General features: G+C 45.9%; 1 protein-coding gene across 3 annotated transcripts in view; it reads left to right on the top strand.

Annotated features, from left to right (window-relative positions):
• The window catches only part of LOC126531072 (uncharacterized), a 44,050-nt gene extending 24,494 nt beyond the window's left edge, over window positions 1–19,556 (top strand). For 2 of the 3 annotated variants that reach the window (XM_055070953.1, XM_072288269.1), the window contains exons 2-5: window positions 6,067–6,444; window positions 6,764–7,090; window positions 18,624–18,733; window positions 19,138–19,556. In XM_055070953.1, the coding sequence (XP_054926928.1) occupies window positions 6,067–6,444; window positions 6,764–7,090; window positions 18,624–18,709 (791 nt within the window). In that variant the 3' untranslated portion in view covers window positions 18,710–18,733; window positions 19,138–19,556. Of the gene's footprint in view, window positions 1–6,066; window positions 6,445–6,763; window positions 7,091–18,623; window positions 18,762–19,137 lie in introns of all 3 variants that reach the window. The other variant, XR_008612596.1, reaches the window with a different exon arrangement.

Below are 19,556 nucleotides of genomic sequence, written 5' to 3'. Positions count from 1 at the left end.
GCCAGTTAGTGCACGGTGAACGTATAGGGGGTTCCAGCAAGTACGGACGCGAGCACAATTAAAAGGAACGGACAGGACAACGCTGCACTTACAATTGAAGTTTAGTTCAGTTGTAAACTCAAACTTCACATGTAAGTGCAGCGTTGTGCCGTCCATTCCTTTTACTTGCGCTCGCGTCCGTACATGCTGCAGCCCCCTATACCTTCACACCATGGTTAGGTCCCGAGAAATCTGTACTTCTTTTAGGTGATGACGAGTGAGGTGGTGCTCATGAATGACGGGAAAATCGTCGTAAATGTTTCGAAGGTTTTACTGCCGCAATTGTCGCCATACCTGCCCGGAACTTCTACATCTTCAAGTAATGGGGCGCACACAATTTGCGCAGTGAATAGCCAGATTGCCGCCATTCTTTACATTGTAGGCGTGCTCCCGGAAAATCAAGCACGTTCAAATTTGTGAGCTGGGTGGCGGCAGTAATCTAAGAGCCGATAATTCGTTTATTATAGTTTTGCCGACTGCTACACAGTACGACGCACAGTAGAAAGATGACCACGTAATCTGTACGAGAGTGGAGTTCATTCATTGATTTTCGCTTATGCACTCACAAGATTATCTTTCTTCTTTTTCTTTCTTATTTATTTTTTCGCTGATCCCTAGGTTTCCGTTCATTAGGCATTTGGTAGCAATCGAGTGGGCAGCGCTTCCAGCTCGAATGAGCGTACGCGCTCATGGTCTACGTTTCTGCCAATTAGAAATCGAACTAATCGAAGCTTTTGCCGGCTGAGAGCGATATGAAAAGTGTACATCAATAAATATTTTTCATCCTCCCAGTGCTGAGACTTTAGGCTTTCTTTTCCTTTTTGTTTTTATTCTTTTTCTTTTTAATTACTGCGCGAACTGTTTTTCAAATTACTTGACTTAAAGCTTTTTAGCAAATTGGTTCTTTTGTTTTCTGCTCCGGCCGATGAACTTTGCCTGGACTATTTTTGTACGACCTTTCTATTGCTCTGTCTAGCTCCACTTAGTATATATCCAAGGAAACGCGGTGCCCTGGGCTTTGTAATCACTGGAGGGGTTTCTTCCCTTCCCGAAGCCAATCACCATAGCTTAATTTGTTCCCACTTGTGATGATTACTTTCGGCGCCGAAATGAGCAGTCTTAATTAACTCTGATGTATGTCAGTATCGAGTGCCCCTAATTGATCCGAGCGCGAAAGGGGAAGCGTATGCCGGCTTTTTTATTTAACTAATGTGTATGTCACTGTTTCAACAGTGTTTCCGCATGGACAGCTCTGAGTATAGAGGTCACTCATGCTTGGACGCGTCCTGGGTGCTTCACTTTGCTTGCCTGTAGTTCTTCCACATAAATGCGAGTACGCCTGAGTGTTTCTCTTTTGCTTTCATATTCCACAGACGTTGGCTCGGAACATTATCTGCAAGGGCTTGTGAGAACAAAAAAATAAGAGCACTCTGCCCTTTATTTCCATAAGTTAACATTCGCTTTGTGCCTCGAACTGTAAGCAACACTGCTATCAGACGTGCACGTGCATTATATCCAGCGATAATGTAGTACTGCGCAATTCTTCCAATGACGTAAAAGGGTTAAGTAGTTGAATATCAAAGGATCCGATAACTCTGTAAGAGGCCAACTCTCAATAATTCAACGCTCTTGGCAGGCACGTACCCAGGGGGGGGCCCTTCCCCCCCCCCCCGAAATCAAGTGGCATACCCCCCCTTCCCCACCCACGCCACCACTCCTCACACATTCCTAAAGCGCCGCCAGATCAATGTTGAGACTTGGTAGCTAATCATCAGTCAGCATTATGCTGCCTTTTTCACTCCTTTTAGATGGCGGTAGTTATCGGCATCTCTTGTAACGAGAAGGACAGTTTTCTCATATATTCCGCACCCGCGTGATTAACTCGAGATGCGTTCAGTTGTCACCATCTATTCAACCATCACGCGCATAGCTGTTGCTTTTGTTAGTTCAACCTTCTTTGTTTAGGCTGATCCTGGGACCAGGAGAGGGATGCGGCTGTTACTCAGCTGGTCTGTACTCTCATGGAACGAGTTGCGGCCGGAGAAAACGCCAATTGCATTTAACTTGTTTCTTTGCTTCCTTATTTCCTTGAGTTACGGCTTGCCGCGACGCTGGCAGATGCCCGGAACCATATACACGTGATATGGGTTAGATAAGGTCGGAAATAAGATAATGTGAAAGAGCGTCCATCATGAAACCCTGCAATAACCCTTAAACGCATAAGCAAGATGACTGTCGCCCGTTACCTCGTCTGTTTTTCCCTAATTGTATAGCACTTTTCGTGCAACATTGGCAACTGGAAACAAAAATCGCAAGGAGTTGAGAAATTAAGCGATCTACTAAGGGAGAGAGCCAAGGCAACAACCAAATTGCAAGGAAAAGCGAACAATAAAAAAAAGTTAACCGTTGTTTATGAGAATATTTATGGATCAACATCTTTTTATTTAAAAAGGAAGTAGAGAAAACGCCGCCGGAAGTGGAGACCAATTACTTGTTTTGAATGACGCTTCTACAGTTATCGGTCGAACCGCCTCACGTAGCCACTTCTTTGCTGTGCTTATGTGGGTGTTTTTCTAACCTTTTGCGGTGGGCGCAGTACGTCTAGAATCGCAGTGTCCTGCGCTCTACGCGGTTGTATGGGACTGGCGGCCGCACAGCGTTACACAATTCGCGGAACTGTCAAAACTGATCAACAAGGCGAAAATAACTGAGAGAGACTGAAGAAGCCGTAAAAATGATGAGAAAGACTGAAGAAGCCGTAAAAAATGAACGCAGCCTGAAATCAGTAAAAATGAAACCTGGCATAGGACAAACCTTGATGTATGCACTAAAAGATAAGAAGGATAATATCATCATAATCTCGAAGATATAGTAAAAGCAGCGGAAAAATTCTAAGCTGACCTATATACAGTACCCAGAGGAGTCACGATACCTCCCTTAGAAATAGTAATGAAGAGGATACAGAAACTCTCCTATAACTATCGATGAGGTTAGAAGGGCCCTGCAAGACATGAAACGATGAAGAGCGGGAGGAGAAGGTGGAATAAAAGTCGATTTAATCAAAGATGGAGGAGTCATAATGCTTGGAAAACTGGCGGCTCTTTATACGAAGTGTCTATCGACTGCAAGGGTCCCAGAAAACTGGAAGAATGCAGACATTATACTAATCCACAAAAAAGGAGACGTTAAAGAACTGAAAAATTATAGGACCATTAGCTTGCTCCCAGTATTATATAAAATATTTACCAAAATAATCTCCAATAGAATAAGGGCAACACTGGATTTTGTCAACGAAGGGAACAGGCTGGCTTCAGGAAGAGATACTTTACAATGGATCACATCCATGTCATCAATCAGGTTATCGCGAAATCTGCAGAGTACAATAAGCCTCTCTATGTGGCTTATATAGATTACGAAAAGGCATTTGATTCAGTAGAGATACCAGCAATCGTAGAGGCACTACGTAATCAAGGAGTACAGAACGCTTACGTAAAAAGCTTGGAAAATATTGCTACATGCGTGTGGTATTTGTTTGTTTGAACGAGGCGCGTAGGCGCCATCACTCCAGAAAAGAGGAGGAAGAACGAACTGGGGTCGCGCTGTGAATCTAACCGGTCAGCGCTGCAACCGTTGTTGTAAATATAATCTGTAAATAGTTTCTCGTCTTAGTGACTCGTCCTTCGCGTAAGAATATCTACAGAGGTTCTACAGCTACCTTAATTCTACACAAGAAAAGCAGGGAGAAACCTATAGAGAAAGGGGTCAGACAGGGAAACACAATTTCTCCAAAGCTATTCACTGCGTGTTAAGAATTCAAGCTATTAAACTGGGAAGGCTTAGGAGTGAAGATCGACGGCAAATATCTCAGCAACCTTCGGTTTGCCGATGACATTGTTCTATTCAACAACAATGCAGACGAGTTACAACAAACGATTGGCGACCTTAACAAAGACAGTGTAAGAGTGGGGTTAAATATTAATATGCAGAAGAATAAGATAATGATAAATAGCCGGGCAAAGGAACAAGAGATCAGGATCGCCAGTCGGCCACTAGAGACTGTGAAGGAGTGCGGTTACCTAGGTCAATTAATCACAGGGATCCCTGATCATGAGAAGGAAATTCACAGAAGAATAAAAATAGGTTGGATCGCATACGGCAGACATTGCCAGCTCCTGACTGGAAGCTTACCATTATTATTGAAAAGTAAGGTGTGCAATCAGTGCATTTTGCCAGTGCTGACATATGGGGCAGAGACTTGAGAGCAAGTTAAGGACCGCGCAAAGAGCGATCGAACGAAGATTGCTAGGCATAACGTTAAGAGAGAGAAAGAGAGCGGTTTGGATCAGAGAGCGAACAGGTATAGATGATATTCTAATTGACATCAAGAAGAAAAAATGTTGCTGGGCCGGTCATGTAATGAGCCGGTTAGATAACCATTGGACCATTAGGGTTACAGAATGGGTACCAAGAGAAGGAAAACGCAATCGAGGACGACAAAACACTAGGTAGCGCGATGAAATTAGGAAATTCGTGGGTGCTAGTCGGAATCGGTTGGCGCAGGACAGGGGTAATTACAGATCGCAGGGAGAGGCCGTCGTCCTGCAGTGGGCATAAAAGAGGATGACGAATGATGATGATGATGATTATGATGATGATGATGATGGAGGTGGTGCCCCCCCCCCCCCCCCCCCCGAAAAAATATCCTGGGTACGTGCCTGGCTCCCGGTAGCCTCAAGTGAAGCTGCGAGTAGCATATCTGACATGCTTATTTGCCTCTACACATATTTTTATTTCAACCTCCACATCTATAAAACGCTGCTCACTGACAAGAATGTTTGAAACTTCCATTCCCAATGACTATCTATCGTGCGCAATTCTTAAGTGACGTAGAATTGTCTGTATACTTGATGGTGCTACCTGTGCGTTTGAACGTATCTAAGGTGGATTGAATATGAAACGTGTCAATGAGCACGCTATAATTGCTTATGTTTCTTCTTTTGTTCTTTCTTCTATTTAATAAGAAAATTATATTTATCTCAGAAGCTTTCTCAGGCGTGCTCTGGATTAGCGTTCGAGAAAGCAATATAAGGTGTAGCACCTACGCACGATTGTATCTTGTAACGGCCATTATCTTTCAAATCCATATATAGCGTACCCGTCATGTTTGCTTAATGGCTTAGGTCTTGCGCTACTGCCTCGGGATCAAATCCAGGCCACGGGGGCCGCATTTCGATGGAGGGAAAATGTGAGAGCACCTGTTTACTTAGATTTCGGTGCACGTTAAAGAACCCCAGGTGGTCAAAATTATTTCGGAGTCCCCCTTACGGCGTGCCTTAAAATCAAATCCTGGTTTTAGCACGTTAAACCTCTTAATTTGATTTTTATTTAGTCCTCAAGCTACATGTTAATTTGAACGTCATTTGTCCTGCTGTGCAGTTGACCTCAGCTCTTTCTTTTAAATAGCGTTACATCAACTAACTGCCGTTACGGAGGATAATTTGTGAAACTACCACTACATACAAATATAACATTTCATGTAAAGAGAGTATTGTAACTAAGTAGTATCTAGAATGTGCAAATCAAATTTCATGTAGAGAAGATATTCACAAACCGCACCCACAAGGGATGCTGCAAGAATTCGTATATGACCACTCACTTGTGCCTTCTTTCATGAGTCCAGGCGCGAATGTGGAAAACAACGGAACTAACCATACATGTAACCCCGTTCCCTCCATCATGTGTGTGCCAGTCGCTAAAGAAAGGTACACGAAGGAAGGCCCTGGGCTTGGTTTACATGAAAATTATTTTGAGTACTGCCATACAAAATCTTTCGGTAACCCTTTGGTCCACAAGGTTTCTTTATTTTCTTTAGGTTTCATTGGTGAGACCACTCGGCGTAAAGCGACGGTGATAACATAGTGTTCTTCCGCAACGTACTGTCACAACGGTTGTCTTACTCGACAATATTTAAAGAAAAATAACTTGTTTGGTGAGCGTAATCGAGATGGCCTAAACTTTCTGTTTCAGCAATCCAGTCGGCAAGTGGTGTGCAGATCGTGCGGTTATCTGTCCCCATGTGGGTCGAGAACGGCACCGAGGACTCAGTGTTGTTGGACTGCGAGTACGCGTACACTGAGCGTGACGACTCACAGCTGGTGGTCAAGTGGTTTCTGAACGATGACCCAAAACCCATCTACCAGTGGATACCCGAGCTGGAGACACGCCACGTCTCTCAGAGGCTGAAGGGGCGCCTGAACACCGACTTCACGGTCACCGCAAACCACTTCACAAAGTTCCGCGCTCTCAACCTGTTGCGACCGACCACCGAGCTGAGCGGCAGGTACTCGTGTCACGTGACTTCGCACAATAGCCAGGACCAAAAGTCGCAACTCATGACCGTCTATGGTGAGCACTGCGCGTTATTTTTATGCTAGATTACACACTGTATTGCATTGTCGCATGCAAAAAATGTGTAGTATTTATTTCATTAGTCTTGAGAAGTTTCTTACATACCGATTCTACAAAATAGCTGAATCACCGTACAGATCTAGCTTGGTGCCCGTAAAACAGTAAATGACTATGTTGGCCACATGCATGAGTACAGGCCGATAATTTAAGATGTAGGCTGCTTTCCTTGGCTAAAGAAGTAGCCTTTTCTATAGATGTCTGACGCAGACTGTACGACTACAGTTTTTTTTCTTTTCTTTTGTACATTCTGCTGCAGCACGTCCAAAGCACTTCGTGTTCAACTTCTCACGAACCGCCGAAGAATCGGCGACCACCTTCGTCTGCGAAGCGACCGGCGCATTTCCTTTGCCCACGCTGTCGCTGTACCAGTTAGATGAAGGATCTTCTGCTTCCCCACCACGGCGCCACGCCCTCACCCCAACGCAGCGGGTGACGCCCCGGCAGGACGGATCCTACGTCACTCGCGTCTCCAGCCAAGTGCCGGACGAACAGTTCTCGCGCTCGGGTCGGCACTTGTTCGTGTGCCTACTCTCCATACCGGGCACGGACTTCAAGAAGCAGCGACTCATCGAGTTCTATCCAGGTGAGCCATAGTCGTCGCTCTTACGTTTGGTCTAAGCTTGCGTTTTATTCATGTTTGCAATTAAAATATTCTTCGTAACAGAGTCGTTAAGGGTTCAGATTATGCGGGACAGCCCTGATTTCCGCTTAGCCGCATAAGATCACACAGTGGTTTGGAACTGACGTCTGGCGCAACTCAAATCTGTACAGTTGTTCAATCATGGCAGCTGCGAAACTCCTCGTAGGCACCAATATTTCATAATACGGGACACATGACAGCTGAAAAGTGTGCAATATGTTTATTGTCGCACCACCTATCGATAACACAACCGACTATAAGAGTGTCAGAGTGAAGCGAACTGAGGTAGACGCGGGGGATGCCCGCAATTTGTAGGGGAGTCTTTGCATCGGTATGATTGGCAAACCTTGTCATAACTGCAGAACTCTTTCACCACCAAACCCACTGTGGACTCTAGTCCGACTGGAACAAGATAGGAAAAATGGTACAGAATATAAATGGAAAAGGGAAAAGAAGGTAAATGCCTCCAGATTAGAGAACTGGTCTTGTTTATGTAGTTAGCAACTGTGTTCCACTACAGTGGGTGTACTATATCTTATAAACAACGCGTGCGAGCGAGACAGGACACCCTGTGCAGCTTCTTACGCTACAGCTCGAGGCAATTTAAGTCAATCTGCCTAACTTAAAAGGTAAGCTCTAAATAAAAGCTTGTTTTTTCATGTTTTTTATGTTCATGTTTTATGTTCAATACATTTTTTTTTCAAACACGTCTCACCAACTTGAATATAACTGAGTGAGAGTGCTCAACTGCACTAATAGGTTATGAGCCTGATATATAATTTGGGAATGCGTAAAGTCATGTGCGTAGTACGAACAAGTGCGACCATCTGCGTGGTCTGCAATGCTACACACCCAACATTTAGAAGGTTTCTTGGGCTATGGATAATTTACCAAAACGAAAGTAGCAAATTACTGAGCACCTGCCGCTTTTTATTGGCACTGGCGCAATACTATTAGTTTACTGCTATGCTTGTTTATAGCAACAGCCAGGGACCCATAACAATGGAACCTTATTTGCGGTGACAATTTCTTCGTATTCACTAGTTACATGTACTAACGGGCGCGATAATGCAACTACTTTTAATATCTGTCCTTTACGTACGTACACATGAGGGGGGGGGGGGAAAGAGGGGGACCGCATTAATTTTGACCGCCCGGGTATCTCTAACATGTACCCAATGTACGGCTCAGCGGGGTCTTAGCGTTTCGGCGTGCCTCATAATCAGATCATGATTCTGCCACGTAAAAATTCCACAATTTGTTGTGTTCGGCTCAAGATTTCCTAAAATATTAAAAAAAGCATGGAAATTACTTTCATCGGACTCGTTTTTACAGCGATTACAACCTGCAATAACAAGATCAGCCATTGTAGTGCTACATCATCCTTGCTCGCGCATCAGGATCACATGAACAATCGAAAACTGTTGTGTGCTCCAAGTAGGACACGCAACTGCACCGAGAGTCTTATGGCTACACCACTTGCACGCCATAATGAATAGAAAGAGCACTTGCAGAATTGCGATCCTGCGTAATGAGCTTGGAAATACTTCTCAGATGGGCAGCCACAATTCTTCATTAACGCAGCCTCTAGCACATCCCACAGCTGCTTCGCCCGTCGCGTAGCCACGCTAGTGGGAAACAACACCTGCACCTCAACGGCGTACGCATGAGAGTACCATGCCACGTGCCGCTCCTCTATCTCCCCAGTTTTCCTCGCTTGGTCGGCGGAGACAAGAGCGGTTGAAAAGAATAGATGGGGGGTAGGGCATCGCAAACGGCCGAGAGTTTAGCGGAGGGATTCGCTGCGCTGAAGAAGAGGGGCTTTTTGCGATATAACTCCTTTGAACCGGCTCATTTAATCACAACCGGCCCGCATTACGCACTCTCGCAGCGCTGTACGCACCTCACCATGCTCAGGCCTTTTGCGCTGCCACGTTCAAGGGCACCGAAGTTCGCGACGTGGCAGCTGAACTACGCAGGGCATGTGCTTGCGTGCACACGTACGCACAGACAAAGGCGCAAATACGTATAATTATGCGCAGCCTCGTACGCCATGTACGCACACACGGGTGAGGCGTGCCGTACCTTCCTCGCGGCCGTCCTAGCGCCTTTCGAGAGGAACGAAGGAGTGGCGGCGGCAAACGCGATTAACGCAAAGATTCATGCGCGCTGTCGCGCACGGTGCAGTCCGTGTCTGCAGGTTCCTTGCGGCCCAGAAAGAAAACGAAGCACCGAGAGCATATGAAGCTTGGGAAAAGCCCAGAACTGTTTCCAGAACATGGCGCTGTATGGAAAGAAAATAAAAAGAGAGGAAGGACATATATATGAAGCGAATGAGCAAGAAACAGAGCTGGACGTGGTTGGAGAGAAGGGTTTGGAGGAAAGCGGAAGTGTTCTGTTTGTTTTCTAATCTCGAAAGGGTTTGAGAACCGAAAAGACCATTACTGACGCCGAAGAGGAACGGGTTGAGGAGAAGAAAGAGGCAGCTAAGATGAGAGTGAGACGAAAATGACAAAGTTCGTTTCAAGCGACACCGTTGCACACACAAAGAGGGGAGCGCGGGCCGCACAATGTGATTTGCGATGTACGTCCTCGCGGCGGAGACGTGCTCTTCTCAGCGCCACTAATTGCTAAGAGATTCAGCAATTGGGCCCTCAGGGAGCCGTAGGCGGCTACGGGCGTGCGTCGCAAATGGCGGGCTCTCTAGGCCCTGTCAGCTCAAGCCACAATCATCCTGCTGCCCTGCAGAAAAAGACAGAATCCAAGCACACCAATTGTGAAGAGGACTAGAAAAACAACCTGACGCTAACAAATGATGGGAACGCGGTGCAGCGCGCAGCCCTTGTGAACGTTAATCGGCGTCATTACGACCACTGGTATTCTGCCATGCCTTGCTAATAGAACGCAGCCCATCGTTGTGCTGGAATGAAAATCTACTCGTTATTCAGAAGCCGGCGGCCTTACAATGCCCGTGAGGATTCGTGGTACCGATGACGCAATGGCGAGGCTTTGTTTCTGACTGTGTGCAACCGGTTTAAGTGGTTTTATGGCATTTTCTTAGCGTGGAACGCCCCCGCAAACATGCATCTCTATTTTCTGTTAAATGCGGCATTTCAGTTTTATGAATATATCATTGCCCAGGGTTACCCAAATTTCAACCATGGGCAGAGAGAGAGAGAGAGAGAAAATAATGCAGAGAAAGGCACGGAGGTTAACCAGAGGTAGTTCCGGTTGGCTGCCCTGCGGAGGGGAAATGGTTAAGGGGGATAAAAAGAGAAACAGAGTGGAAGGGGGAGATATAAAGGAAGGGAGACAAGCACGAACAAAGTGCGTACGCTACAGAGCGGTAGGGGGCGGCATTCTTAGAGTATGTCGTGAAGTCCCGACGACCGCAGGAACCTTAATAACGCGAGTAAGGCCTTCAACGCGGATGTTCTTTCGGAGCATTGGCCTAAAGCTTTTAGTTCAGACAGTGGACGATTGTCCAACCGGTCCAGTACTCTGCACATCACTTGTCTCTGAGCACTGTATCACGGGCAGACACAGATAACATGTGCGAGCGTCTCGTCGATGTTGCATGTGTCGCACGTGGGGCTGTTGGCCATTCCAATGAGGAAAGCATATGAGTTCGTAAAGGCAACGCCTAGCCACAGACCGTAGAGCATGGTCTGTTCACGTCGTGGTAAACCAGGCGGGAGGTGCATCCGTATGTCCGGAGACAACGAACGCAACCGACACATGGTGAAAACATTTGAGTCCCACAGGGGCAAAGTACACTCACGGGACACCAATCGCAGCCCAGCCGCAGCGTCTGTTCGCGAAAGCGGAATGAAGATTCGGTGACCACTTTCATGTGCAGATCGGGCGGCTTCGTCTGCGCGGTCATTCCCGCTGATGTTACAATGTCCTGGAAGCCGCTGAAAGATTATGTTGTGTTCCTTGTCATGGCTTTGATGATATATGTGCCGAATTTCTGAGGCCAGTTGTTCGTTGGGTCCATGGCGCATTCGGCTTCGTATGCACTGAAGGGCTGCCTTGGAGGAACTAAAGACTGTCCATTGTTGCGGTGGCTTCTGCTTAATGAAATCAAGTGCAGCACGGAGCACCGCGATTTCTGCACCCGTCGATGTGGTCACACATCAAGTTCTTAATTTGATCTCCTCAGACTTTGCCGGGATGATGACGGCAGCAGCAGAGCTGTTGACTTTTGCTGAACCATCTGTGTATGCATGTTGCCGGAATCTGTGCACGTTGTGAATGTGCTCCAAAGTTGCTTGTTTCAAAGCTTGCAATGGCGCTCCAGCTTTCTTTCTGATTCCTGGAATTGTCAGTTGCACTTGCGGCCGGTGCAGACACCACAATGGATCTGACAATCGTGTCGTGACAATAGTTTTGGCAAAAGTTGAAAGTGGCCTTTTTGCTGGCAAGCAAGCAAGATGGTGGGAGGGAATCCGAGTCAGGTGTCGAATGTGTGCTCTCAGGACATCTCTATCAATGTAGACTGTCGTAGGAGCGTCTCTGGCTATGGCCACTGTCGCAATCGATGACGTAGTTTTGGGAAGACCGAGACAAGTCTTGAGTGCTTGGGCTTGCACGCTCTGGAGTATGCGGATATTCGTAGTGCAAGTTTTTCCTAGTACAGGTAAGCTGTACCGCAGGAAGCCCAAAAACAGTGCTTTATGGAGTTGCAACATTGATGGTACTGTTGCGCCACAGGACTTCCCGCCGAGAAACGCAAGAAGGTCCCGAATGGCGGTCAAACGCTTTGTCATGTACGAGATGTGAGGCCTCCATAACAAGTCTCTATCAATGATGACGCCAAGAAATCGGTACGTTCGTCTATATCGTATAATTTGGTCATTAATCCGCAAAGCATATGGGGCCATCGCTTTGCGAGTAAAAGCAATGAGTGCATATTTCTCAGCGGAAAGTTCCAGGCCTTGTCTTCTTAGGTATGTTAACACAGGCGTTGAGGCTTTCTGAAGTCGTGCGCGGACTTGTACACGTGTCACGCCTGAAGCCCATATGCAAATGTCGTCTGCATATACGGAGAGCTGAACGGTTTGCGGTAGCGAATCAGCGAGACCATCAAGCACCAGGTTGAAAAGGGTAGGGCTGAGTACTCCGCCTTGCAGTACACCACGACTGGTATAGCTAGGTGGCGTTGGTCCATCTTCAGTCAAAATAAAGAAAGATCTGCCATTCAAATAGTTGCCTATCCAGTGAAAGGTGTGTCCACCAATCCCTACAGCTTCTAAGGTGGCCAGAATTGCATGGTGGTCTACATTGTCCTACGCACCTTTAACATCAAGGAATAGGGTCGCAGTGATTCGTTTCAGATGTCTCTGGTGTTGTACGTGTTACTAGGTCGATAACGCTATCTATTGACGAGCGGCCGCGTCGAAAACCAGCCATTGCCTCTGGATAGACATCGTAAAATTACAAGTACCATTCTAACCGTGTAAGGATCATTCTCCCCATTACCTTGCCGACACAGCTGGCCAGTGCTATTGGACGGTAAGGTGACAATTCCAACGGGGATTTGGCAGCCTTGAGGAGTGGAACAAGCCGACTGGATTTTCACGTTGTAGGGGCCAGGTCATCACGCCACGATGGGCTGTATAGGCCAAGAAGGGCAGCTCTGGCCTCTTGATCAAGGTTTGCAAGCGGAGAGTATGTGCTGCCATCGTGTCCTGGTGACGAAGATCGCCTGCATCCATCAGGTGCGGACTCCAGTTCTTCGATGGAGAAAGGAGCGTCCATACGAGGATCTCGGGAGCAAGGGGGCACAATGGGAATAGGTGCGCAAGGTGAATACGTGAGCACCGGACCCGCGATCCTTGCGCAGTAATCTTCGGCTAGCTCGACTTCTCGGCGTCCTTGATTCAAATGGGGAGACTTAAATGGACGATGCTGTTGAGGAGCTGTTCGAAGTCCAGAGATTGTTCTTCAGACAACCGACAGAGATTTACGCGGATCGAGAGACTCACGAAACGATTTCCAGCGTTGATATTGCAGTACAGCAAGGCGACGCTGAATTTTCTTTTGAATGCGTCTGGCCTCTCTAAGGTCATAGAACGATTTTGTCTGTCTGTACCGTCGCTCCACTCGCCGGCGGATTGCACGGATGCTCTGTATTTCCGAATCAAAATCTGTGTATTTCTCTAATGGCCGAAATGAGCACATAGCATCCTGCATAGCTTTGGCGATCTCAAATTCTAGTGTGGACGAAATGCCTTCGTGGCATGCATCTTTCATAAGTGATTTAAACACGGGCCAATCTATTGTTTGTTTAAAATTTGATGGAGAGGATTCAGTTAGGGCTTTTATCTTCAGGTAGGTAGGAATGTGGCCGCTTCCATGGGTTTCTATATCTGCGAACCAATGTACGCAGCGAGTGAGGCACCGCGAAACAAAAGCTAAGTCTGAAGAACTACTATACGTCCGGCCGCGCAAAAACGTAGGACTGCCATCATTTAGACAACAAATTTCATGGTCGCAAGCAAAGGACAAGAGGTTTCTTCCTTTGGAATTTATCTTGATGCTTCCCCAAAGTGAATGATGCGCGTTGAAGTCCCCAACAACAATTCATGGACCAGGTGTCGCATCTATAATGTCACTCAGTCTCTGCCTATCGAAACGACTTGATGGAGAAAGGTAAGCGCCCACTAAAGTAAACGCAAGTTCTTGTTTTTTCACGGTCAAACACACATATTGATTATTGTCATGCGGCCGCACTGGATGAACAAGGTAAGTCAGTTCACACCGTGTGTAGATGATCACTTTGCTAATGTCATTACATGTCGATGACACATGTGGTTCATATACTGAGATCCGGACGGGTTTCTGTAGCTTCGGTTCGCAGACGACAACAATGGGGAATCGATTGGTTAAAACGCAATGGCGAAAATCAACGCGGGATTTCAGGCCACGGGCATTTCACTGCATAATAGATGCTTCCTTGACTTGTGTGAAGAACAGCTGACGTGGCAGAGCCATTGTGCTTGCTACTCGAGGCTCGCAAGAACCGGATCCATGCCGTCCAGCACTTGTAGTGCACCTCGAGCCGATGGCGTCTGCATGTCATTTATCAACACGCGAATGACTTTCATTAGAGATTTCATTACAGCGATTACTTGCTTGTCTTGACCTCGCACGTGATCTGTGCCCTCATTGGAGCGTCGGTAGCCCATTGTCGACCTTTGTCGGGCTGGAGGACTTAACGTCAGAAGGGCAGGTCAGTCATTTGCAGTAGAGGTATTCACTGTATCATCAGACACCGTGTTGTTAGTGTGGGTGAGTGCCTTGGGAGCACCAGCCTCAGGAAGTAGCGTCCTTTTTGCGACGGTATCAGTATTTCTAGTAGACGAGTATCGTCTGCGGTGACGGCGGACATAACGCCGTCGCACTTTGGCGGCGGCTTCCCTGTGAGTTGAGTTGTCTCTCACAATTTCTTGTAGGACTTCGCGCTCTGCCTTGTGTCTCGGGCAGTCGGGACGATGCTTCATGAGATGAAGCATCGGGACGATGCTTCATGGGGACCAGAGCAATTGGCACACTTGAAGTGAGTCGCACGGCAAGCATCAGCGTTGTGCTGCTCAGAACATCTTGCGCACACAGTCAAATGTTTGCATATGCCGCTGACATGCCCGATCTTCAAACAATTACGGCACTGAAGTGGTTTTGGAATGAACGGTCGCACTGGATGACGAAAAAATCCAACTTTCACGTCGGGCGGCAAGCTACCTCACTTGAAAGTTATCCTCATACAGCGTGAACCTCTTAGGCGATGGATTTCAATAATAGTTACATCTGCTGTGGCGGGTTTGACCAAAATAGGCAGATTGTTGTCATCGATTGACTCATCGACATAATAAATCACACCTGATATAGTATTGATGTCCTGTGGTATTATGGTGCGAATATTTATCTTGCCCAGCATTTTCACTGTACTCAAGATATCCAATGCTGCTCTGCTCTTGACATCAACCACAAGAATGTTCTTAGGGGTGTTAATTCTCACATCCATAATCTCATTGGGAACAAGAGCCTCCAGTGTGACAGTTATGGCTTGCCTGTTTAGCCGATTCAGGTTATCGGTCGGCGTCTCGGAAAAGAAAAGGATGGTATGAGTCGTGTCATTGGCCCTTGCTGCCGCTGTCGTCCTTGATGAAGACGAGGAAGCAGTGACGATTCTCCTCTTTCCTTTTTGCCTTACAACTGTCATGTAGTCGCCGTCATCCGACAGATCTTCTGAAGGAGCGTAGTACAGCAAGGTGTCCTCGCGGTCTGTGTCGTTCATCAGGAGATTGTGCTTCCTCGGAGCGCTTGACGCTGTGACGTCGGTCTCCTTCGGACGTCTAGCTGGCTCCGCTTCCATCGCCGAAGGTCTCGCGAGCGGCGCCTCCCGAAAACACGCAAAAATACTCGGAAAATGAGAGCAGTAGAAAACGGGGTTCCACACAGGAGCCACTTCTTCGTCTTCTTTTCAAGTAGTCAACCATAAGCAGATAATGTCTGTTCACAATTGCGGTGCAGCAAACTTTGGTGAGGAGATCTCCCCGACAAGTTTCGTTCATTCAAGATTGAACTATTCCAAGCTTTAAGCTTTCCTATAACAGTCAAAGATTTAGAAATTTTTTTAGGGTAAATTAGTACTTTTTTCTCGAGTGCGATTTTTTTCGAAATAATCAAATTTGTGTTTTGTAGCCAATGCTTGTATTTGTTTAAATAACTAGGGTATTATTTTGGAGGGCAACATTCACCGACTGGTAAATACAATTTTTGTGATTTAGATGACAAATTTTCCCCGATGGAGCTGGTGACTACGACGGCCAATTTGAATGATTATGAAATGCAAGATCACGTAAGAACGGTGCGAAACACAATGCATTTAACGATGCTACCAATGATACTAACGTGACTGTTTAAAAATACTGCAGCAAGTTTCACGCGTGAGACAACAGGTTGTTAAAGCGATAACTTCTCTAAAGTTCAGTTTTAATGAAACACATCTATTAACTTCCTTGTGGTTACCTAAACAAGATAAGCAGATTGCTCAGTACATTGGCCTTTTTTTCCTATGGACATGTTACTTCCTTTAGAAGCTGTGGTTTATTAAGAAAATTTTAACCAATTTTTGCGTGTTGGTCACTAAAAACCGCTTTCATTTAGGCAAGAAAATCTGTCACCAGACAAGGAGGACGCCTCTTTTCATGCTCTGATACGAACCATGCTACCGAAGGCATTTGTAGCCATAACAACACTACCAATAACCAACAACAACAACGAAGATTACGATGTGTGCGCGCATTGTTCTTTTGCAAAATAATAGATGGGATACAGTTGTTTACCTGGTGTTTTTCTGTGCTTATAGTAAAAAAGAGAGGAGCAAATTGTTCAGAAGTTACGAATTATTACAGCAAGTTATGTCTCATTTTGCTTCGTGGTTCTTTGATCTATGACTTTATTTCCTCATTTATAAAATAATAGGTTCTTTCAGAGGCCTTCATTTCATTAATTACTTGTTGATTCCCCCCGAGCTAGAGCGTCGCGTTCCTTAGTTATTCCGCCTGACACGAAATAAGTGAGGAGCATTACCGACATTCTGATATCTAATGGGGATGGCAATCTCACCAGTAAGGTTCTGGTGCAAGGCATTGAAATAACCTTGACCAATCTACATCCTTGGTCAAGACAGAAAGGGTTAACTAAATGCGAGATATGCAATACTTTAACGCCCTTTGCAGATGCTTGAGTAGACCGCTAAAGGCGCACTAAATCGAAAGGTTCCTGTCACGCTATTTATTTATTTATTCCTAACCAGCGATGTTTAATGCTCATTTGTGTGCAGATGAGCAACAGCCCAAGGAGATGTATTAGGAAGTGAGCGCCGCTTTTATATGTTGCATCAGTTCCGTAGCGGGTTTCTGAAATATTTCCACTTTCAAGGCAAATTGGTAGGTCAAAGCCTAGCGCGCTCAGTGGAGTTTGTGGAAATTCGGTGTGCATTAAGCACGAACCACACGATACTGGCAGAACATGGAGCACCGAGGCTGAAGGGGCTATACGGCTTCAGGGTTCCGGCGGAATGGCTTTTCAGCGCATCACGGATAATGACGAAGGCGAAGCGTCTGTGAGCCGTAAGCGGTGCCCCTTGGCCCTACGGCAAACGATCGCCTGTGTATGGCTGTTCTCGTTTACGTGGGTACCCGTTGGTTCGGACGCGGTATTTTTAGTGCCTGACCGTAGAAGAAAGCGCGAAGGCAGGAAGTAATTTCTGCTGGTGAATTATGGATGAACAGACGCCAGCACAAAACAAAGCACAGACAACCGAATGGCCGTCAGCGGTGCCACTGAAACCAAAATTTTATTTTTCCTTTGTTATCGTTTCTTTTCAACTTCTACCGGACTCTCCACAATTTTGTTTTGTTCGGGTATATCTGCCCCAATTCTTTATTTTCTCGAATGATTGGTAATGTCATATGGGTGGGACAGCCTATGAGCTTTTGATGCAAGATTGTATTGGTTTTGGCTGCGTCGACCTACTGTTGCCCAGGCATTTGTTATTTTTAGCCGCTTTCTTATCTTTCATTACGCTGGCTAAACCCGTTATCAACATGGGGAAGGAAAGGTTAAGTAGAAATGTTAGTCAGGCTCCTAGAAGCGCAATGCGTATCAAGCGATATTCCTTCTCATTTGTTGAGAACACTGGCACTCAGCAATATTTTTTGTCACGCTTTGTAGAGATATTTTTCTTTCTTCATCTTTTCTGTAGTTCCTTGTTTTACTCTTTCGTTCCGTTTCTTTCCTCATGTAGGATGCGTTGATATAGTTTTACTACGCCTGAAAAAGGAAAAAAAAAAAAAACGCCACCCGATCAATCTGTTCCTAACAGTATCACTCCTTGGCATCCAGACAAACTGATCTTAATATAAACTGAAGGCCAAATTCAAAAGGGTAATTATTTACCCAAATATAGTTTTCATTGACCAACTGCCTATTTTAGCTGTTTAGATAGTATGCAAAACTTCATCGCGTTGTTTGTCACGAAAACACGCTCACTATCGGAAGTGTTCCTGTATTTGTTGTGATCTGCACCAGCGTAAGACTGGTCTTGTGCAGAAATTTCCATATTCTGTTCCTAAAAGCAAAGAGTATCATTTCCTTCTCTCAAATCTCCAAGCCACATTAGTACTATGGTGTTTCGCCTCAAAGGGGTGGTCAACATTAAACCCAACACGACACTCTCTGTTTGCTAGTTCCTATGAGAAATGCAAAGAAATTCATTTCTGTTGCATTGTTGGAATAAAATTTCTCCATCGTGCTTAGGTTTAGTGGGCGTTTCTCGAAAGGCTTTTTCTGGAAAGCGCCAATTAACTTCTTATGAAGCGGAGTGTTTCTATAACAGGAACATCAATAAGTCTTTGAACTTTTGAAGTGTTGTTGCACGCATCCTATTTCTTTCATCTCGCAGAATACTACATGGACAGCGCAACCTGCCGGGAGATGAGTTGGTGTCTGGCACTCGCTATGTTTGCACTGATCTGGGCCTCACGGTAATGTCAACAAGGGTCCGCCTACGAGGTAAGCAAGTCATAGCAGGTAACCTGCGGTAAGCACTCTTATACACTGGTAAATACGGAGAGTGGAAAAAGAATAACGAAGTTCCCACGAGCGGATAAGTTTTATGCAAGACACTTCACATACGTGCAAGCCCACACTAACCTCCGATAGGTATGACATGCCATTGCGGAGTTGTCCTTCTCCTTTTGCGGTGTAGATGCGCAACCCGATACAATGGCGGGATCCAAGAAGGTGTCCTGCCTAGGAACTGTTTCACAATGCACAGCCACATTCAGTTGTAGTAGCTATTATGGTTGATAGGAACCATTCTTGCGTACGAACGTGCTTGCATTTAACGTGCCAGCTTTCTAAGCCGAAACACCTTTATGAAAGATACGATATGCAATTTTATTTACATTTTGCAGCTTCCGGTCATCTGCTTTCGAGACCAAGTCAACTTCGTTCGGGAAAACTCCAAGCCCGGATTAAAAGAAGAGAGACGTCGTACACTCCTACCGCATAAAAGCCAAGCGGTAGTGCAACGTTCTCTGGGAGCCCATACAACTCTAGGGGCACCTCGACTTGCCCCATCAACTGCTAAGTGAGACGAAGGCCAATAACATTGCAGAAAAAAGGCTGAAGACAGAAGTGGTTCCATTGAATGAACGTGCACAAAGATTTCCCTGTTATTTCTTTTTAATTTCACCTGTTTTACTTCAAAGAAATGTTTCGGAGGATATAAGTTCAGAGTATAACTATGCCCGCTGTGTAAATAATATAGCGCCTTGTTAAAATGAGAAAGAAAGGTATGCACAGGTGAAAATAAAAATATCATATTTATGAA

The sequence above is a fragment of the Dermacentor andersoni genome, chromosome 5 (genome assembly GCF_023375885.2).
Source record: "Dermacentor andersoni chromosome 5, qqDerAnde1_hic_scaffold, whole genome shotgun sequence".
Taxonomy (NCBI): domain Eukaryota; kingdom Metazoa; phylum Arthropoda; class Arachnida; order Ixodida; family Ixodidae; genus Dermacentor; species Dermacentor andersoni.
The sequence above is the reverse complement of the archived record's forward strand: the minus strand, read 5'-3'. Positions and strand labels throughout refer to the sequence as shown.